At 36.7% G+C, this 23,694-nt stretch overlaps 1 protein-coding gene across 1 annotated transcript; it reads right to left on the bottom strand.

Annotated features, from left to right (window-relative positions):
• Positions 1 to 19,619: 19,619 nt before the first annotated feature.
• Positions 19,620 to 22,458, bottom strand: LOC131737838 (E3 SUMO-protein ligase KIAA1586-like). The gene is made up of 3 exons (XM_059029616.1): positions 22,443 to 22,458; positions 20,770 to 22,325; positions 19,620 to 20,338 (listed from the first exon to the last, which is right to left on the bottom strand). Exons 1-3 carry the CDS (start codon positions 22,456 to 22,458, stop codon positions 19,838 to 19,840), a joined length of 2,073 nt encoding a protein of 690 aa, XP_058885599.1. The 3' UTR covers positions 19,620 to 19,837.
• Positions 22,459 to 23,694: the final 1,236 nt, after the last annotated feature.

Raw genomic sequence — 23,694 nt, forward strand, 5'->3', positions numbered from 1 at the left:
TTTAAGGACGGTTTTATTTTTTTGTACACTGTTTATAAACATTTCCTTGGGTTAAACGGTGCTTTACATTTGAATCTGCAAATATTGTAAACCCTCTCAGTTGAACAGGGTTTCATGAACTGCAAACTTGATTTAATTCCTCAAAATGGGATTTAAAAAATACAGCTCTTTAACAAAACATTCCTTAAAACAGCCTTTAAAGTCTTGTGAAAAGGACCCAATGTCAAATTCTGTTTGTGTGCACACTTTGTAGCAGTCCCAAGTCTACGCTGTGCAGAGCTGTAAGTCCCAGGAAGTACTTTTATCCTTGAGAAAGTTGAACTTATAATGACAGCCTGTCTTTATAAGTAAACAATTTGCAAAACTATATAGCTACTGCTGAAGGTTAAGGTGACAGTTTTGACACAGCAGGCGGTGCATTTAAGTTGTGCCAAGACTTGATTTCCCCAAATTGAAAGTGATCTAACCTCGTAGGCATCTGTGGTTGTTTGAAACTTCAGCAAATAAATAAAACATCAGGATACAGGGATAACAGGATGTGGGAAGTAGAGAATGATAAATACCAACGTGTGCTGGTATATGTCATGTTTAATATTTAATTTGGCTTGTGACAAGCTGCCATTGTAAACAGGCTCTCCATGGGCCATAGATGGATTCTAGAACATTTGGTCTTAGAGGGACTACTAGAGGCACTGACAGTACCCCTGTGCCAGCCTGAAGAATATATGATTTTATATGATTTTATGTTGATGACATTACGCAAGTGGTCTGTGCTGACAAAAAGGTCATAGACATGCATGGGTCCCTAAATATTTTGTTATGTGATATTGTATAATGTGATATTTTCTAACAACTGTAAGTCGTCCTGTATAAGGGCGTCTGCTTAGAAATAATAAATAATAAACAATAAAGGTTTTGACTAATCACACATTGATGTACACCTCCAGGTGAGCTGGAGCACTTTTTCCTAATTCCCAACCAATTCACTTTGACCACATAGTTGTTAGAATCATTGGGGTGTACCTTGCTCATTACAATATATGTATATGAAGCCAAAATATAGAATATATTAATAATAAAGGAACCTCAAGAGCCCCTCCCCTCCTCCCCCCCACACACAAAAGGGCAAGACATAACGAGTTCTCTAAGAAACCGTCATGGCCTTCTTAAAAATTAGCATGCAATCTAGAAGAGGATAGAAAGGGTTCAAAATGAAGTTGGAGGGAGAGAATCCCCCCTGATTAGCTGTTCTATTGGATAAGTGAGGGTTGAATGATCAAAGCAGTACTGACATACCAATTTATGTCACTTTTGTATCTTGAATATTAAATAGCTATTTCATGATGCCACAAATAATTATTGTCAATTTAACATCAAAAGCAAAGCTACACTGATGCTAAGTATCACTGAACATGGTCTATTGTTATATTCTTAGAGGAAATATAAAAGGTTGGATGGAGAGTGCTAAAAACTAACTTGCAGAAATGTTTTTTTTTTTATAAAGCATATCTACTGACTGTAACTCTACTTCATGACACAAAGTGTATTTGACACTCTTCACTACTTCACAATCAAAACCTTCTAGCATGCAATATAGAATACCAAGTGGTGTGTAGTGGACCTATTACTCAAATTGTTATTTGTACTCAAAACCATCATACTTTTATGGGTACTTGTATTGCACTTGGACATAGGCAGGGCCGAATGCGTACGTGTCTTAAAAACACATTTCTGTCACTCACAGATTGATCAAACAGCGATTTTGATTGTTAGAAGTTTGAAGAGGAGCCTCACTCTGGCAGACTGGAACAGGACATTCCTTGATACAATGGATATACTGCACCCTGCACTAATACATTTCACTATACATGTCAGATTTCTATTGCAGTCTTTCTCTGCTTTTGTTATTACGATCTATAATCAACTATAGAGTGGTCCTGCAAGTCACATTATGTTGCTGTACATTAATAATGTATGATGACATAGGTTCAATAATGTATGCCTATCGATCCCTTGCCCATGTAGCAGGGAAGTAGTACATTGGTTGCAGCATTCTTCTTATTATATAAATACCATGGGTGCTAGCAGCAAACTATACCAAGTACGCAAATAAAGTACATTAAAGTTGGAACCTCGTTACAGCATTTCAATGTATTTTAAAATGACATTTGTTGACGTTCACATGACCTAACCAACTGGGTGGTGACTGTTGACTCCTTTTACATCTGCCATGTATATCCATGGCAACAAAAAGGCAGAAGGCATATAGTTATCTGTGTACTGTGCAAGTGTCCTGTGGTTTTTCAAAATCCTTAACACATCTAAGCCCCACACAATTTCTTGAAATATGTGTTAGAACAAAAACTGTCAACCTTTCTGTTTTTTGTTCCCCATCTTCCCTCTTTAGCGATTATAGATTTATGTAATACTTTAGTTCTGATCTCCACCAAAGCTGTTACTGCAGTGTTTTCAATGGGCTGCTCAGCAGATATTGTCATTCTTTTGTGGTTGGGTGCACCTCCAAAGTCTTGTCTCATCAATGTTAATCCTTAGCGATCTAACGTTTACATGTGGTGCAAACCGAAACTTGTTATGTTCTTTTGGAGCTATTCCTTTTTTCAATAAAATAAAACCAATTATCTGTACCAATGATAAACTAGACATAAACAACATTGATGCTTTTAACAGTTAGATTATGACTAGAAATAATGATCCTAAATTGTAATGCATATTTTAAATATTCAGTATATAACACTGCATGATGACATTTAACAGATCTCTATACTAAATTGTTTGTGACATCTTAATTAAGCTTAATATATACTGTATGCATGTTTGTTTTGAGTTACAAGAGCAATATTTCTTCCACTACTGGATTAGAGCCTTACGATAACCAGAGAGCTTCTTCGATCTCTGATCAATTTATTCCCAGCTTGAAATACACAGTGGCAGTGGCTGAAGAAGGCAGGTCTCTCAGGTATCAGCAAAATAGTGAAAAACTCTTGCAGATTGCACTAATATTGGCAATCGTCATCAAGAATTGGATGGGCAGGGAATCGATGGCAAGTTTGAGGCATTCTCAAGCCTGCCATTTTCTCCCTGCCCATCACTGTTTGCTTGAAATTATATTTAACTGTGAAACAGGCACACCTACTTTACTGTACATATTCAGGTTATAAAATCAACAGTTTTTGAAAATACTTTATGTTGGACAATTTAAGAATCATTTTTTTAAGCCTGAGAATGGCTGATACATAGTATTATATCTACTCTCGTCCTTTTTTGACTGCTGTCATGAAGATGTTACTGAAATTACTGGCTTTTTGGGCACTCACAAAATTCAATTTCAAGGTACATTTAATTTTTTATTCTTTTTATTTATTTGTTTATTTAACCAGACGATTTACCCATTGAGACTGAGGCCTCATTTACTGTGGGCTTTACTGGCTTTACAGCACAAAAGTCTAAATAGTTTAAGGTTTAGTTCAGTGTTTGTTCATTCATACACCTAAGCAGTCTACATTCCATTTGATTTGAAGTGACTAAAGGGGGGGTGGTGGGGGTGGGGAGTCACTTCTGTAATAACATTACCATCAACCTGTTACGTCATGCTGTCAATTAGAACAAGCTTCATCCCCCATAATTGAAAGAGACACAGTATGTAATGCTGGAAGACAACAAATTAATAATACATTCAGCACCAGAGACTCTCACTGTAGCTCATTCAAGAAGGATGTGGAACACAGATTAATAAGACCTTGTATTCCCTTTTGTGCTAGTTATAGAGAACTGCTCTCTGCCAGCAAAGACATGTAGGCCTTCTGACATCGTTAAAGGGAGGTTTTATACTTGCTACTACAGACAGGATAGATAGCACAGCAGCATGTGAGGAGGGAATCATTGGAAGCCAGGAGCAGAGCCAAGGGTTGTACAGTTGTATGGGTAAATCAATGTCTGTTTTCTCTTGATCACTAGGCCTCCCTGCTTATTCTCCTATATGCCTTTGTTAAAAGGAGGCAGTAGTAGCCATAACATTGGCAGCTTGATCTACGCCCCTGACATTTCTACAAGAATCTGTTATTGTTGCAACTTTTATATGCCTTTGTTTGATTTCAACCCATTGAAGGCCAGGAACTGCAACAGTTACATTTGCTTTCAGGTATTAGAATCAGGGGACTGCTTCATTTTTGCTTCTAGGATGTAACCTTGAGAAGAAAAATAAAATTGCTCATAAAAAAAGTGCTGTAGTACTGGAGACTGTATTTCTTTATATTCACATAGCAGGGATATGCATTGGCAATGGTTTCTTCCATACTTTGTCCCACATTGAGAATACACTTTCTCTTAATGAGTGAAGAAGTAGTTGAGCCTGTGCTTCTCTTCTCTTCTGGAGATTCCTGCAAAGGTTCACAGTGTCATGTACCATGCGGTGGTTCTGTAATTTAAACTGCTGCCCAGGCTGACCACACACGTTATTTCAATTGAGACCCAAGATGATTTGGTTTCAAGCCTGCAAGGCTTCCATAGTTGAATATAGTACAGAACCACTGTGTCACCTAGCTCCTTTCAAATCCAATTCTCCTTCAGGTAACCACTTGCTCTCAGGAGACGCAAAGCTCTGTTGCAGGATTCAGACAACATTTCACTGTATGCCAGACAGTCTCCAACAGACCGTGCAGAAAAGGATCTTTGCATTTACACTTCCTCAGGCCTGATTTTTCTGTGACTTCTGAGGTGTAAAGTACTGTAGTAGTAGAACAGCTTGAAAGATTTTTTTTAGCTGATTGGAAATCTATAGTTACCCTTTCTTTTAAAGTATTTTGAGTATCCAATCAATTATTTATCATTTTTCTATTTTATGAAATACATAAATGCATACAAACATAAATACAATACAAGATTAAAACTACAGTACATACTGTACATAGCATGGGTTGAGAGTAACATCATTTTAATTAAACAAAATAGTTTTTATGCACTTGTTTTTTCCATCATTATACTGTTTCACATCCTTGAATAACTTGAGACAATGTTGGCCAATTAAATTCTCTTATGTCCATAAACGTTTGCACAGCAGTTTTGCAGTTTTCCAAGCTGATGTTATATCATGAACACATGCTGGATAAATATTATATATGAATTAGATCTGGTAATATTTACATAATGTAAGTATTTTGCTCAGCAGAGCACTCATGACAGCTGCTGTCTCTGCCTCCTATGCAGCAGGTTCAGATGGCTGACAGGTCACAGCTATGTGCAGTCTGAGCACTCCAGCAATCCATCAAACAGCTCTGAACCCTGAAACTGCACTGTGGCAGAGCTGAGGCCCTGCACGTGTAAACAGTGTATTTTTGCTTGGTTTATAAATATAGTTAGTTTCATTTGAATGTCAGGTTTGTGTTAAATATGGCACAGCTGGGAGTTATGGAGTCCCTTTTGTAATGAGACAGGTGTGGAAGGTGGCCAGGTGTTAATCGATTGATTGATTGTCAATTAACCCTGGCCACCTGCAATAGAAGAGGCGCTGAAAAGCCAGTTCCTTTGTTGTTTGCCTCAGCAAGCTGGTGGTGAATTGGCTGGGAATCCTCACGACTGTGTGGTTGAACCAGGGTGAGCAAACAAAGCAACCAACGACTTGACATCACCGTGTGTATACTGGGATCCTAGTGTTTAAAGCAGGGACTCATTTAGGGGATTATAATCACACCCGGTGACTTTAAAATTAAACTAAGTATATTTATAAACCAAACAAAAGTAAACTATTTACACTATTTAATTACCTGCTACCTACACTTAGTCATCAGAACTTATAAAATGGCAAGAATAGAGGGAGCAATCTCATTGGTTAACAAGTGTTCCGTCCTATGCAAATATTGATTCCCCTGACAACCAGTTCACTTTGGCAGGGGTAAGGTAGGGTGGGGGTGCCATTTTATAAGCACAATCACAGGGCAAGGGTGTTCAAATATGGCCCAATATCCATAGTCCTAGACTGTTTAACAGGTTCGCCTCACGCAGAACAACACCTCCTAGATGTGTGGAGATTGGACCATATTTGAACACCCTGTTGTGTGTTATTGCATTATTATAGCATACTGAATAACATATTGCACTTTTTGCTGGATTTCAAAATACCCAAATATGCTGATATTTATCATTCATGTTCAGTTAATATTGACACACCCATCTCTGCTTGTCATAAGTTTTTGAAACCCCTTATCAGAGACATTCTTGTTGTGTATCAATATTAAATTATGCCACATTTCCATCGGGCACTGGGATTGACATGAAAGCATTTTCAAATTAGTTCATTTTTCATCAGCAGCAGGTCAAGATCAAATCCATGTCAAGTGGGACTTGTTCAGCCCCAGTTATGTTTGCAAGCTGCCAGAACTAATAAGCGTTCAATGCCAGGGATGAGAAAGGCAGGTTTTAAATATGATCCTGCAGATAAATGCACTGATAAGGAATTCACAGGAATATCTTTACTTTCTTATATAAGCTGTTGCTGTCTAAATCTTGACTTTTGGAAATGTCAATGTCTATTCCACCCTATGCATGTACAAGAAATTGGAAACACCTGCAGTATGTACAGCTATGGTCAAAAGTTTTGCATCACCCTATAGAATTAACTAATTAAAGTCAAATGAAACCTGCTGAATAATGTTACGTTAACATATTGGATTACATACCCCTGTGTAGTTTTCCATATACTGACAAAAAATCTAAATTATGTTCATATAATTATTATTATTATATTTTTTTTAATTATGCCTCAATCCTAAAATTCTAGGTGATGTAAAACTTTTGCCAGTGGCAGCCCCAGTTTGATATTGGAACTGCATACAGTAGGACTATGTTTGTTTGTTTGCCTGTTTATGAATCTATTTATTTATTTATTTTATAAAGCCTTTGGAGGAAATACTGAAGATGAATAATACAAACTGTGGGCATTCATTAGAAGAGAGACTAAACAAAAACCATCCTGTCCAATTGGAGCTCAGCGTGAGAGGTGGCTCACAAACACAGAAGATTGACTCATTAAGTCACCCAGAGTCAATACGTTCTGCTAATGTGCTCAGGCTGGGACTGAAACCCGAATCGATACAAGCCTGCCACAACATTTTGCAATAGGAAATGCAAGCTTTTAGTTCTTAATTAAAGGACAGACTTCAAACTGCTAATGATGTTTACAATGATTTTACCATTGAGGGAAGATGATATTGACTGTGCTGTGTGGGGTGTATGAGTTCAGGGACTCTCACAAAGTAATAGGGGATGCAATGTTTAAACACTACATGGGGTGATACACTTTAAAATGTACACATAAAAAGAAAAGAAAAACGCTTTTTAGTTTGTTTCATGTTTCTCTTGCCTTTCCGGTCTAAAACAAACTACAAACTACAGCACAAATAAAAATTCAATCTCTCTATCATTACATAGTTTATATAGCCTTAGAGACTTGCATTTACCACAAAGCTATATGAACAAGAGAATAACTATCAATGTATTTATAATATGTCTCGTTGTGTATTTCCGTAACTATAAAGTAATCAATAATGCTAAATTTAAATATACCAGGGAACTAAATAAATTAAATCTCAAACGTTTTAAAGGTCTTTGATGCTGAGTGAATTCATGTACTGTAGTTAATATTAGGACAAATGTGTCCATTACAAATCATGAAAAAAATATGTTGATAGAAATAGTTGAATTGGTTGTGTTACCAATTGGTCTTGTTACCCTAAGAGTAGGTCAAAGTAACCAGGATCTAACAATAATTGGTCTGGGACCATATGACAAATTCAGTTTGCTCCCTTGCAACTTTTTTTTTGCTCCAATACACATTTGTTATGAACAGATACTGTAAGTAGCATGGAATTCCTTTTGGTCTGCATTGTTTTTTAATGCTTAATACAACTACACTGAAAAAGACCTGCGAAAATATTCCTTGAATCATTGAACTGAATCTCCAAATGTATGAATTTGCGAAGATCACATTCATGTTTCATAGTTTAAACCTGTGCTAAAACCTTTTTTATTCTACCCGTGTTGGTTTTGTGTGATTATTGTTCATTCACTCTGTAGGATTGACTTTTCTCTTTTCTTTGAAGCATTTACTATGAACACTGAACAACAACAAAAAAAACCCTTATGATTTTGACTTCAGCTTGTTGTCATTCTTCTGCTTTGCTTTGATACAGTGCTTTAAAACAATACAATCCCAGCTGGCAGAATAAGGGATATGTATAGCCTGCCAAGCAAAAGATTAGGCAGAAGACGTTTGTTCCAACAGGTTTTCACTGTTCTGCTTTCTACTACAATAGACGTTTCTGTGAAACTAAAAGAAAATGATAAGACATTCTAAACAGTGCTCTCCCATGTCAGTGCAGTGCCACTACAGTGGTTCTGCACTAATATAAGGGACAATGGAATAAGTCACGGTTAGTATGACTCCACAGCTGTAACATTTTCACATTGTTACATACCACTGGTATCACAATGGTGTGATAAGGCACTACAAATATATACACCGCCTCAGGATGTTTAATTACAGTATGTGAACGGCACTTAATACATGCAGTAGGTTCATTTGCTGATTAAAGTTTTTCAAGGGGTTTCATTAATGTGTGCCCAGCTATCTTTTTTATCATGGTTCATTAAAAAAAAAAAAAATCATTTAGCACGTCCTCTTAATAAAGTAAAAGCTCACTGATACAATATGGTCATTAAAAATTAATATTCTTGGGCACATTCTTAATCGATTGCATTGATTGTCTATGACATTTCTGGAGTCATCGGTTTTGTTCTTTCCCATTAGAGGTCTTCACTGGCTAACAGGAGATAAAATGTAAAGCCAAGTAAAATATCTACATCTAAACCAATCAAGCTAATATGTTTGTTTAGGGCTGTAGCTGCTTTATTTTAAGCACAACACTTAAAGAGCCACAGTCCAGGAAGTAAGTACCTGTTTCTCAAAACGAGCAAGCGTCGACCTGCGTGCTATTTCGAGATTGCATTTATTTATTTGTTTTCCATTTGGCTGCTTCTGCGTTTAATCAATAATATCAGCAAAATGCATTCAACTGGCGTCAGAGGACAGATACTCTTGCTCCGCGCCTTTGTATTAGAAAATGCAGCCATTTAATTATTAATTCCAGGGGCGGATTAACATCATATTAACATCAATTTCAGAGCTTTTCTTGAGTATTTTTTCCAGAGTGCCTCTCTCCCCACATTGTTCAGTTTCATTGCTTCTCTCTTCTTTGGCGCTGTTTTGTGTCACAGTAAAACAAAAATGATTCAAAAATGAAATGATGTAAAGGGTCATCCATGTTTGCTATGATTGTTTACAGGTGTTCGGTGGCTACCTCTGATCAAGCTCAGAGTGTATTTCCTGCACACTCTTTGCTGTGTCAAGCCTGTGTGTGAAATTGTAAGTGCTGCTAATAGGTTCCAATGGGGACGTGACTTATATGTGCTATGAGAGAAGCTTTGTAAGGATCCATCCTGTTTAATAGAGGATTGATATCCTGAGGGACAGACTTATTGATTACTCAGGTAAAGTCTAGGGAAGCAACAAGGGTCATTCAGATTCAGAGATTCAGTTCTGCATGTGGCACCCGGACGAATATATAAAGTTCACTAACATGACCTTGTAAAAGTGATCAGTAGGGGCTATGCAGATCTTAGATTGTATTTTCCTGTGATCAGCAGGACTGAACCGCATTACTAACAGAGTCAGCACACGACTTGTCTGACTCCAGGACTGAAACTGTGCCAGGCCGTCTCTCTTTGTCAAGAGAACAACCTGTACATTCTTGTAAATATTGTAAATATTTAAACCCTATGTAAACCGTGTGTGAACTCTACTTTTTTGGGACTGTTTTGTTCCCTCCATCTTCCATATTTACCGGTACTGTCAACTCTTAAATGTGTCAAGGAAATGACACAGCAAGAGCACAGTAATTGATCATTTAAGCACATTACACTGTAATACATGCAGATGATACTTTCATTAGTATCCTTAGATACAACACATGCGTAATATGTAGTAGATTAAGAAGTAAGGCGATTAGAAGCTCTGTATGTACATCCTCCAGTTTGTCCATGCATTATAATTGGTCAGAGTTCTAGTCAGGTTTGAATTGACATTGACATTTCCAAATGTCAAAATTTAGACTGCCCCTGTACATCTGTGCGCGTGTCATTAAAACCAGAGATGAAAATGTTTTCCAAATCCAATTATATCATGCAAATACTGAAATGAGAATACAACATTCAATAAACAAACGTGAAAGAAAATGCATGAAAGCTAAAAATAAATAATATATTAACATTTCTCACAGATCAATCTATCCTCTAGCCCACCATTAAGAACATTTGCACTTATAAAATATAGGGCAAGGCAAAGAAGAAATGACTGCATGGATAATTGGATATTATTAAAATGCTTTTAAATATCAGAGGTGAAGGCATTGACAGCGGCTATACCATTTGGCTTCCTGGGTGCAAGCTGATTTCTTTTCATTTAAAGATGCTGGAGTCAGTACAGTACATCTTTAATGGAGTCTTGGCACAATGCATTTCTACAGCCACTCAAGCTTAACATGTTGAAAAGTAGTACTTTGAAATTCATGTTTATTGTTTGGAAATGACTGTAAGACAAGTATGTAGGCATTGAAAATGATGCTGAATGCACTACTACTGAACTCAATGCAAACTACAACACACGATTTCCATGCATAATTTACTAACCTTGAAGTATAGTCTTGTTAGTAAATTATGCATGCAAACCCTATGGTGTCATAACTAGTGTATGCTCAGCTCCTGCCATGAAGTACTGACTGAGATACTTCTCTGTAAGTCGCACATTGTTCGTCCGGGATTGTGGGGGTCAAAAACACCCTACTGTAAAATAGTTAACCCCCACAGTAAATTTGGTCAAATGTGACCATCACAAAAACATTGCTTAAAATGTTATTCTAAAGCTATTTTTTAACTGTTGTTACTCCAGTCTATATCTCGCTCTACAGGGTAAAGTGTTGAAGACAACATCTATTACCTGTATTACTAAAGTATACATGTGACTGTGTGCGTTTGAGTATTACTAGGAGCATTTCCCTTATTTTCTTAAATCTGATATTTAAAATAGAACAGCTTGCTTAAAAAAAATTATAGGGTGTTTAATTAAAATGATTAGGTTTTTAAATGTTTTTACATTGAACACAATTTCAAATCAAGTCAAAGCGTTTCTACCACTGCCTTTCATTGCCTGAACCCACCTTTGACTGATTAGAAATGCCGGGAGACACACTCACCTTTGCTTGAGGGTCAAGTCGTGAAGTCATGTTTAACACATTGTAATAAGTAGGCTTCTTATAAATGATAGTACCTTCTGTGATTAAGTGCTTTTCAGTGATTATCAGGCATACTTTACTTATAATTCAATGTGTATCTGCAGTCATTTATAACAACTTTTTTTTTAAGAATCCTTTAAGGATCATCTATTACCACAGTGATTATTTTTGTACAGGGTCATATAATATAATTGATTATCACAGTGAAAATGCCTTCACAGTTAGCTGGGGGTCACATTACCGTAATCAAGAAGACTGCTTTGCTGTGTAAAACCAATATAATGCATGATTCTTAGTTTACAGCTTTTTTTCCCCACTTTTTTGCAGTATCGGTTGTAATTGATTTAGGTTCAGCTTCTAAATGAAACACTTTTAATTCTGTTTTTTTTTTTTATCATTATACATTTGTTTAGGCTATTTAAAATAATATCCAAGTTTGTCATAACCAGAGCTTGAAAATAAATTGAATCTTCATACATTTATGAGAGTGCAAATGATAAACTGGAATACTCATTTGAATCTTCATACATTTATGAGAGTGCAAATGATAAACTGGAATACTCATTTGAATCTTCATACATTTATGAGAGTGCAAATGATAAACTGGAATACTCATTTGTCTTAATCTTGTTTGTGCAAAAAGCTTAACTTTCCAAAACACACAAGTTTAAATGCACACTCACAGTACAGTAGTTGCTTTGTCCAGAGAGAACTAAATACAGCTAGTTACAGTTACAGTTAGAAATAGTTACTTCTCAGGCTCGGTTTACATTCTACAGACTTATTTGTTTTTTGCGGGTGGTCAGGCTGTAGCTCGAAATATTCTTTGAAAACCCAGCCATCGAACCCACTTGGTCCCTCCTCTGACACCATTTTGTAGCAAGATGATATAAATCCGCATTCATGTGACAGGTAAGGTTTGACTTGCACTGTTGACGAGCTTTCTGATTTCCATGTTATGCATTAGCCACAGTCCTTTTATGTAATTAAAAATAATGAATTTATTTTTTAGGTTACTGTGCCATGTATAGGGTTTTTGCACAGTATAGCAGATGTCATACTGTGCAGTTTGGGACCACAAAGAGAGACACCCTATACAATAAGACACACCCTACACACAATGTATTAACATGTTAGAAATCACACAAAATGTGTTTTTTGTAAAACATAACTTATAATATGGTTATAATTTCACATAAATTGTAATGCATTATCACATTTAGTTACCTGTCTGAAAAAGGCTCCATTACAGTTACAAGGTGCTGAAAAAATGTAAGGGCAGCAGTGTGGAGTAGTGGTTAGGGCTCTGGACTCTTGATTGGAGGCTTGTGGGTTCAATCCCTGGTGGGGGACACTGCTGCTGTACCCTTGAGCAAGGTACTTTACCTAGATTGCTCCAGTAAAAACTGTATAAATAGGTAATTGTATGTAAAAATAATGTGTAAAAAAGAATGTAATTGTATGTAAAAAATAATGTGATATCTTGTAACAATTGTAAGTCGCCCTGGATAAGGGTGTCTGCTAAGAAATAAATAATAATAATAAATAATCAGACTACCGTAATGTTTTACATGTAATGTTCTGCTCGCCATCAGAGGGGTGTTAGCATGACCATCTTTAAATACTGTAGTGTATGCATTTATTACACACAATATAGACGAAAGCCACATTTACATGCATACTGGCAGTAAGAAGTCATGAATTTGCTAATATACGATTAATCTTGAAATAATCTTCAAGAGACAGGTTTAAAACCCAGAGTGGAATGCAATTTTATAAGTCATCTGAAGCCAATACTATGTGAAACAGTATACCGTATCAGATGCATAATGGGCTGGTGTATTGCATTTTATTTATCTAAATATGATAAAGATCTAGTGACTCTCAAAAAGAAAATAGACTTATAGAAGCATTCCCTCGTGAGTGGAGATAGATTATTGCACATGAACTCATTAAAAGTGTCATAACTGAGGCTTTAGAACAAAATAACAGTGTCTCTCATTATTTTCATCCATGCTGAATCACATTTATTCTGCAACAACACTGTGCATTTGATGTTTGCACTTAGTTATCTCCCCCACTCAGTAGGGGGGAACTCTTCCCTCAGAGCCAGCATGGTGCATTGTGTTTGGGGATAATGTGTCCTTTAGGAGGTGCCGTCTTTAATACCTGTTGCCAAGGTTACCATTGTAAACAGACACCGGGGATGTTAGGTGATAATTAGAAGTGGGTTTTCTCTTTTGCATTAATTCATATTTTATTCAAGAAATTAAACGCTGGTACAGAAGGAGTTTACAGCCATTCCCTTTGAAGGTGCTATACACATAAAATACCATTATTACCAAGGTAAAGTTTTATGAATCAGGTAAATTGCATTATTATTTTTATTTAATTTTTTTATACCACCTTTCATAGCAAAGCCATCTCAAAGCGCTTCACAATCAAAACAAGTTAAACGGCTTGTAAAACAATTCTGAACAAAAAAGAATAAAGAAAGAATAAACCACAAACAAAAAAAAACATACAATGTATTCATACAGCAGCAGCTTGAGAAAACAAACTGTCCTTCAGCCAACAGACAGGCCTATATTATTATTACAAAGATAATGGTGATTAAGGGGCCATTAAGTCAACCTACCATATGACTCCATCTACACAAGGACAGTTTTGGACAGTTCAAGCTTTTCAACTCACATTGCAATGAATTATGGTGCGTTTTACCTGTCTTGGGTACCTTTTACAGCAGGACTACACCAGAATGCATTGGGGTGTGGATTTGAGAATTATTGTGCAGTCAATAAATTTTCTTGTAGGGACAGAAACGTAGGAAGATGCAGGGTTTCAGTCGTGGGCAACAACATTAAATGCTTTAGAAGATCAATTATACCTGATACCTCAAACATCTTGCCAGACATGGGCAATCTGTTATAACTGCAGGGGTGGTCCAACTCTCTTCTCGTATGATCACAGGGGTGTTCAGTTTTGCATGCATATTAATTTTTATGTGTTACTGTGCCAGACATTTGCTAATAGTTATGGCTGTCAAAACTTTTTTTTTTTAACGTCAGATTAGCTTAACAGCATTTTTTTTTAATTGCCTTGTTATTTTGAAAATGTTTTCCACTTTAATTTGGTGAAGGCAACTTATCCTGCCAACAAACACCATTCCTGTGAAAAAGTTTTTAAGACCCCCAAATACAGGCCTCAAGAGCCGTGCAAGGAGTGTGAGACTAGGAGGGGCCCTAAGAGGCGAGCAGTGAGGACCCCATCTCATCTTATATCCTGAGCACCAATTTTAAACCTGGTGTTCTCATCTAAACCCACTGTTTGTCCTGAGCATGTGATCAACTATCATATCCTGTGAACAGTGAAAAAAATAAGTGTTTTGTGCTAAAAGTGTGAGGTTATAGTTTCTATAGGCTTGGTCTATCACAATTTCTATGGAGTTCTAATTAAATTATTCCATATATATACTAACGGTCAAAAGTTTTAGAACACCTCCATTTTTCCAGTTTTTATTGAAATTTACGCAGTTTAATGTCTCAGTGTACTCTGAAATTAAAGCATAGAACAAATAAACAATTGGAGATAAAAAAGAAATCATGGAATCGTTTTGTTTAACAAAATTTTAATACAAATTTTTGACTCATCAAAGTAGCCACCTTTTGCAGATATAACAGCCGAACACACTCGTGGCATTCTTTCTACAATGGAAATCAAATATTGTTCGGAAAGTTCTTCCCAACACTGTTGCAGAAGTTCCCACAAATGTGTTGCACTTTTTCTCACCATTATGAGAGCAATATACTACTTCCTGCAGTACAATACTTTCCAAATAATGCTTAAGAGGGTGTAGTAACACAGTCTGTTCCAACACTGCTTTTATACAGACAGAGGGTTTGTAAGTAATCAACAAAAGTTGGGACACCTGTAGGAATTGTTAGCATCAATTTTCAAGGCTTAATTTACTTCCATTGCTGCAGAACAGCTGTAAGTTGTTAACCCATTACTTGTTCCCTGAAAAAGGCCTTTTTGTATAACTCTGAAATGTACGTTATTTTTCAGTTTTTGGTAACCTAAACTTTTTTCTTTAACCTCTGGCAGTTTACCGCTTACCTTTGTACCATTTCAGGTTATTCACTGGACTTGAACTGCTTAAATTTCAATAAAAACTGGAAAAATGGGGGTGTTCTAAAACTTTTGACCGGTAGTGTATATCTTACCTGTTATGTATTTTTGTTCGCTGTGTTGATGTGTAGCTTTGACAGAAGCATTCAGTATGTTAAGGTATTTTCGTTTTTAAAAATGCCATGTGGTACGCATACTAGATTAGGTCAATTCACATCAGCAGTGTCTTTGGGGTCAAACTACTGTATGTCACGTGTTGCAAAGCATATCCTTCATTAGAGGAAGCTGCTGGTTAGGTAGTGTTAACACTATGGAGGCAATTTTACTTTCCAGGTCAAATTTCTTTGCATAACTACCACTAACTAAGTAAGGAACTGCACTGAAAAGAATTCAAATTGCACATGTAAGACATAAATAGTAAATGGATGTAAGGTGTAAGGTTTATAGAATTATTTAATTTGCTATAAATTCAAGCCCCATTTTTTGTAGCTACTTCAGAGTGTACCTTTGTATCATTGGAGTACTTCCAAAAAGGTATTAGAGTTAATAAGAATTCAAGAAATATTTAGCGTGTTCATGATGTGAATTACATTTAAAATGGAAAAATGTCCTTTGGTGTGTAATATGAAGAATGCTAAATGTTCTTTTTAGTTTTTATATTTTAAACTGAAAGTCACACAGCAAAGTTGTTTTCAATGACATTCATAATAGCTGTCATCAGGTACTCGCTTCTAAAGGATTAGATACCGAATTTCTACTCTTGCTCATCCACAGTACATCAAGGATCAATGGATCATAAGTAACCTAGCTGGTATTATTCCACAAGATAGGAGAAGACTACGCTACTGAGCAGAACAATGGCAAATTAGTTTTAATGCAGATCAAAAGCAATGTCACATTGGAGACAGATAGATATAATACAATTACATAAATGGAGGGAGTCACAGAGGAAATTGAGTAGAGAGAGGATTATGTTTTTTTTTTCAAGGACAATGGACTCTAACCCATGTGACTATGTGAAATTGCTGTTAATAAGGTGCTATTTCACTGGTTTCCAAAGCTGTAGGTATGGCATTGTGGTGATACATACAAATGTGCTCATATAGTTTGCGTGCAGAAAATAAAATAAACTGGACTGGTTGTTTTGAAATAACTGAGCGTCAGGTTGTGGACTCATCCTGTGAGAAAAGCTTTCGTGCACCTGGAGGAGCTAATAAACACACACACACTGATGTTTTAAATGTTTTTATCAAACCAGTCTTCAGCATTGAGAAGAAAAGTACTTACTTCTCTTTCTCTAACCAATAAAATATAAATCATTTCTTCAGCCCTGATGTTAAGAGGTTTTTGTGCGTGCTCCTAGTGTAAGTTTGCCATCTGGATGGTTTTGAACCGGCCTGGCTGGTTTTTATACTGCCTTGCCGGTACCCGTACCATACAAAAATCTTATTTTAAACTAAAAGAAATAAATACAGATTGAAAAATCCTGCCTGTCGGTTTCATAGCGAAATTGGATTAGAAAATGCTACATATTTCTTGAAATGTATATGCAGTTTCTGAAATACAGCTTTTTGAACTAACTAACAATCCCTTTTGACACAAATATGTATTTTCAATATACAGCTATGGCCAAAAGTTTTGCATCACATGGAATTTTTAGCACTGAGACAACTAAAAAATGTCAGTTTTTCATTAATATTTGGAAAACTGCAAAGCGGTATGGACTTCAATATGTTAACGTAACATTATTCAGCCGGTTTCATTTGACTATGAAGCAAAATTAGTTCATTCTATAGGGTGATGCAAAACCTTTGGCCATAGCTGTAGATTAGTAAACACACGTATGTGTTGGGGGCGTAATTACTTAGTTTGTTCTTTACCCCTTGCGCTCAATTCACAGCAAGTTTCTTCATAAAATCCAATAACGTTCATATTATTTTATTTTCAAGGTTAAAAACCGAAGGTTAAAAACGAACATGTTTTGACCAAACAATGGCTGTGCTCAGCTCAATGACTTGAGCTGCCTCTATCGGTAGATGGAATGCTACGGAAAATATGTAAAGCTAAGTAGTCTAGCTTTCTGCTCACGGCAGTGATGAATATACTGTAGGAAAGAAAAATAGTGAGTGTTTTTTGTTTTTTTTTATACCTGCAAAACTCGCCAACATCAGAATCCTAATCATGCACTGAATTAATAATACGCATTAATACGGGGACAGCCTTGTTTCCAGCAGTTCGACTCTTCAGTACATGTTAGCTCTCCAAAAAACTGAATAATTGTGCTCCTGTTAAGTCGAAACCTGCTACGAATAACATCATCAGTAATACAGAGTAGGTCAAATCTGCAGGGTCTTCTCACTCTTCTAGGGGGGATCGTGTTCCAATCGCCCTCCTCTTGATGTAAAGTCCACACAAGCACACCGAAGCCTGGCATTTTCCTATAGCAACAAATAGGCTACAAACGTGATTTATGTTTTCCAACCAGTAAGTAGCCTATCTGTTCAGACAAGTTAACAATGCAATTTACTGTATGCGTTACAAACAACAAAATACTTAAATTACGTATGTACTGGACAATTAAACATGCTGTTTTTTTTATTATTACTATTATCTTAAATACATGTTCCTAAATGCAGAAATTATGCTGGGAAATAATAACGTTAAGACGCATCTCATCCTCCGCCTGAGGCACAATACAGGTCTCCAAGGGCATGGTATTCTAACGTCGCAATGAGTGATTTTTTTTTTTTTTTTTACAGTAAATGGCATTTATGCATCACCTGATGAAACACTGCCATGTTAAAACACTATTACTGGCACGATAAAGGAGACAGTAAGTTGTATGAATATGGGCCCGCATGTAATGTAATGAACTAATATTGGTGCTAGTGGAAGACTCTTTACTGACCTTCGCCATTACATCAAAGCATTTCCTGCAAAAATGTGCTAACAACTGAAAAGTCAGACAAGTTATGACAAACAATTTTGAATTGTTTTGTAGAAGTGTAACTTAATGTACATGTATGTTTTGATACCGCACAGCCGTTATAGGAGATTTGCTTTTAATTACCTGACACCATTCCCCACATGGCCTTTTAATCTCTACCGTGAGTATTATGTTTCTCCTTAATCAAAAAAGTATCAATTTTAATTAGAATATGTGGAGGAGAACCCATAACAATACAATTCTTATGTCATTTGATAATGAAAGCAATTACACAAATAATATTTCCTTTCAACACACAATGGCAGAGTACATTCAAAACTGATAGGTTTCTAAGTGACTTTAATGAAGGCGCCACAGCATATCAGCAATTACCCAAGACCATTATAATAATTAGCTAGCAAAGCAATTTGATGAAAGACTTATTTTTTTCCAAGGGTGGCAGGTAATAGGAAATGATAAGAAGTATGAAACATTGATGAAAGTGAAACATTGATCATGTGGTGAGGTGAGGGCTCTGCGGATAATATCAGAAATTACTGCCTATTTCTTGTGACTCATAAGAGTAGTTTTGTCTTTCTCTGAAGAGTTTTGAAGAGAAAGTCTGGTGGATGTTCAACAGAACTTTTTTAAAAGGAGATTGAAGTATATTTGATTTGATAAAATTGTGATGAAGCATGCACAGCTATTGCAAACAATGCAGGGTGTAATATAAACATGAAAAAGTACTTTGTCCTTTTGTACAGTATACTCTTGGGAAGTAAAAAGACAGCCCCCTCCTCTTAAATGAGACAAAGAGGCTTTCATTTCAGAGGAAAACAGTAATATGGTAAATAGTGGTTATATGCACAATGGTTTAATCATCTTTGCACCAAAATACAATTTGCATTTTTTTTTCTTTTGTGAATTAAAAATTCCAAACTGATTTTTTTATTTGATTGAATGCATTAAATATATCACAATGAGCACTCCAGACCCTTTAAAAATGTGCTTCATTCATTCATTATTGAAATGTAATTTTGAGAACAGAAAATTGCGCTTTTTATTAGTCCAGTGAAACAGTGTTTTCCTTTGGAATGAATATTTCATCAGTAACACAGCAAGTACAGTATGGTAGTAACTTTTTCCCTTTAAAATATGGGAGAGACGGAAACTGCCTTTTTTGTTATTACCTGCAGTGGTGTAGTGGTAAAAAAAAAAGTAGCGGAGCGGTCCCAATGAGAATCAATTAAATAGTTAACGAGGTATTAACAGTTACGCCCACTTTCCATTTAACGCGATTTAATCGGGGTTTTTTTTTAATAATAATATAACACATATTTTACTTAACAAATTTCTGTAAAATCTCCCCTCTCTATAGAAAATTAAAAGTTGCACTTACCAATCACAGGTTGTTTTTAGTCAACTATAGGAACTGCCACAGAGCGTCAGGGGAGTCGCTGGAAATTGGAGCTGCCACCCGTGTACGGCTGTCATCTGCGGATCGATGATTGTGTCGCAACCAAGTGGTCACATAAGGGCTTGGATTCCACTGTCTCAAAGGGGGTCCATGAAGCTTGATAAACATTAAGGCTGAAGCATGTTTGATTAAAATTTTGGAACGCTGATCAGTTATAATTAAGTTCATTTGGCTGAATCCCCTTTCACATTCAGCAGTACTGCACGGGATCACACGTGTGCAGTTAATAAGTGGAGCTAAATCATCTGGAATTCTTCCGTTGTTCTCCTTAAAATCTCGAAATGCATTTTTGATAATACGTTCATTTAGCTGAAAGCGCCGACACAATCTTTCAACTTCATTTTCGCCATAACCCTGGGGTAGTTCTGCAGGCCAGTGGTGTGGATCCAGGACCAAGAGCTCAGAAAGAAGACTTTCATATTTTTGGCAATTCACCTCGGAAGAAGCCTGAAAGAATAAGCTATTTGAAATTAATGGTAGCATTTCTAAAATGTATTTTCGAAACCTTAACTGTATGTATATATATATATATATATATATATATATATATATATATATATATATATATATATATATATATATATATATGCGTTTTGTAGTTTTGAGTAGGATTAAATAAAGTAAATAATAAAAGTGCGATTTTGCAGAATACATATACTGTGCAGGAGTGTTTTTCTATTCTTATATTTACATTAGCCTATGCACCTGCGATGAGACTGACAGGAGTGCAGATGTTTATAATTTATTTGTTATACTTCTCAGTTGCAGTTTTATACTACACATGAAACTGAAATTAACGCCCCCCTCTGCTCGTTAATTGCAAACAATTAGGCTAGCTATTAAAATTAAAAAAATCTGTACAAGGTTTATGAACATACCTTCTCATTTGATGCAGTGGTTGTAAAAAGTCGTTCTTTCATATGATTGGCGAGTTTGGTAAGGAATTGTTTATGATTTATTTTTACATGTTTGGGATTCGACGTCAGCACTGTAGATTTAAATGTTCCTTCCATGGCAGCTATCTGCGCTTCAAGAGTATTTGTACCTACATTCTCATTCATGGATGCAAAAATCCTTACTGTTCTACGTGCCATTTTATCTGCATAAACCAATGTAGTAGTCCGTTTCTGGAGAATCTCTGACAGCAGTGAAAGTTCGTATAAGGCATCGTACATAACTCCGAGGTCAATGAGAAATTCTGGCGAGCACAGCCTTTTCAGTAGACCGCTGTATGTCGCTCTTTCAGCAGAAGTCCGCTTAGAGCTTACGGCAGCTTTAAAATGAGTCGACAGAACTTCAAAACTTTCCCACACAGCGGAGACAGTCCTGAACGAACTGGAAACCCATCTCACATCCAGTACACGACCAATTTTCCTCAAGACAGCATCCAGTTCCTTCGCACAATTTCGGAGTTCTTGCTGATTTAGTGCTGATCTACTGTAGACTGAGTATAGCTTGTCCATGAAAGAATGAAAATGGTTCATGCCAGTAGTCTCAGAAACACTATCGGCAACTGCAAGTTCGAGTCTGTGATTTAGACAGTGCCAGACAACAATGTTGGGGTACATGTCTGAAATTCGTTTTGCCACACCAGATTTTTTCCCAAGCATTACACTTGCACCGTCACTTGCAAATGCAACAAGATTCTTCTGTAAGTATGCATGGTCAAACCCGTGTTTTTGAAGACACTTAGTAAGCGCTAACACTATGGACTCAGCTGACTGATCAAAAAGTTCAACTAACTCCAAAAACATGAAGTGAGGGTCACGTGTCTTGTCTGTCTCGCATTTGAGATGCACAATAAGTGCTGGGGAACCATTCAGAGCTGTTGATTCATCAATTAACACAGCAATTTTTCCATCGATGTGTATTATTCTCTCACAGGCCTTTTTGACCATTTCATCAGAAACGTGGTTGATAATTTGAGTGGCGCTGTATCTGGAATGAAGACCAGTTCCCACATTAACACCATGTATTTCTTGCAGTTCCAGTAAGGCCTGGTGATCAGAATAGGGTCGATTTTGTTTTGCAAGGTAGTAAGCAGTAGAAAATATTTTACAGGTAGTTTCGTGATCTCGCCTTTTTGCACTGTCAACACATTTCCCAATAATGTCCTCTGTGTTCTGCTGTAACAATGCAGTGGCCTTGTTATGAGCGCTGGATTTCTTGTGTTCAGCTATCTTTTTTCTCAAAGATCGTAGCTGTTGCTCTCGAGTTTTTCCATTGTACCCAACACTGTAATTTTTCCACTCAGAAGACAGAGAAACACCCTGACTTTTCAAAACTGACAGCGCAGAAACACGTCTACAAACACGACAGCCCAGATTACCATCCGCACAGTCAAGGAAAGTGTAAAGTTGTTTCTTTTCTTCCCATACCTCAGAACTCCAGATGTTTGGCCATGACTGTTTCTCCGCGTTTTTTTCTTCAACTGCTGTAGGTTCTGGTTCCACTGTAGGTTCTGCTTCTGCCGTACAACAAACGATCTTCTGTTTTTTACTACTATTGCCAAAATATTGTATCAAAGTCTCTTGACGAGTTCGTTTACTACCTCCGAGACCAGACATTTTTGATTTGCGAGTTGTTTTTTATTATTATTAATACCGTTACTAATATCATCACCTCAGTTACGGCCAAGGAACGAACCGCCTCCTTCTCTGATTGGTTGTCAGCAACATCACTTTCAAAAGTGATTTGCTAAAAAAAAAAAACTGGAATGACAGCATATTTTAATGGCATAATAATGGACCAATCAAAAGCAGCAACTGTGCTGCTTATTGTGGTGACATCGTTTTTCAGATTACTTGATGTTTTAGCCGACAGCTTGTCTTTATTAAACGTATAGCTAGCTGTCTGTCTGTCGCAAATTCGCACAGCTGGCACAGAGCCGCAGGCAATGCTTACTACAAGTGTTTAGACAAAATTCGAACACGAAAATATTTTAAATATATGTATTTATAAATGTGAACATTTGCAATTGAAAAACATGGATTGAAAAAGTGCCGGAGCGCCGCTCCGCCCCGCTCCGGCTCCACTACACCCCTGATTACCTGTCAATTTTCATAAATCTTGGTGATTTTTTTCAAATTCCATGTAGAAAGAGGGAATTGGAGAGTCTCTAGAATACTGAGTTTTATAGCTGTGGTACAGGGCAGCCTGGGGGGGGAATTGTGTTCTACTGTGACCTTGGCCCCACAGTTTACTGGCAAGTATTCAAACCGACTTTAACATGAACCACTTGCATGCAATAAAATGGACACACACAACTGATCTGTCGTGAAAACCACTCACATGAAACTTATTATGAAACGATTATTTTTAGCCCCTCATGCTCTAAGGTGCGTTACCGATATGCTGTTATAAACATAGAACGTGTTGAAAAGAGCCTACTGGTATGAGGGGGAAATAAATCGATATAAATCTACAATGTTTGTGTAGACTTTCATGTCTGCAAAGCAGCAGAGGCTGATGAATCATTTATGAGCTCATTAAACTGGCATAACTCAAGAGTTTATGATAGATGCAAATGGAGCACTTTATTGACAGACCACCAAGTAGATGGGACGTAATATAACCCTAAACTGCTTGTTTATCAATATTTATGGTGCCGCTGAAGACAGGGAAACATTAGTGGAGTAATAGATGCAGATGGCGAGTTCTGTTTAAAGGAAGGTAAAATAATGAATGGAAGGCAAAACTATTTCACTTTCACTTTCAAAGAATCCTAAAGCCATACCCCATTTAAATGATGGCACTGCTATCATTACAGCGGCTTTAAAGAAGTACCTAATAACTTCAAGGGA

The sequence above is a fragment of the Acipenser ruthenus genome, chromosome 8, assembly GCF_902713425.1.
Source record: "Acipenser ruthenus chromosome 8, fAciRut3.2 maternal haplotype, whole genome shotgun sequence".
NCBI lineage: Eukaryota > Metazoa > Chordata > Actinopteri > Acipenseriformes > Acipenseridae > Acipenser > Acipenser ruthenus.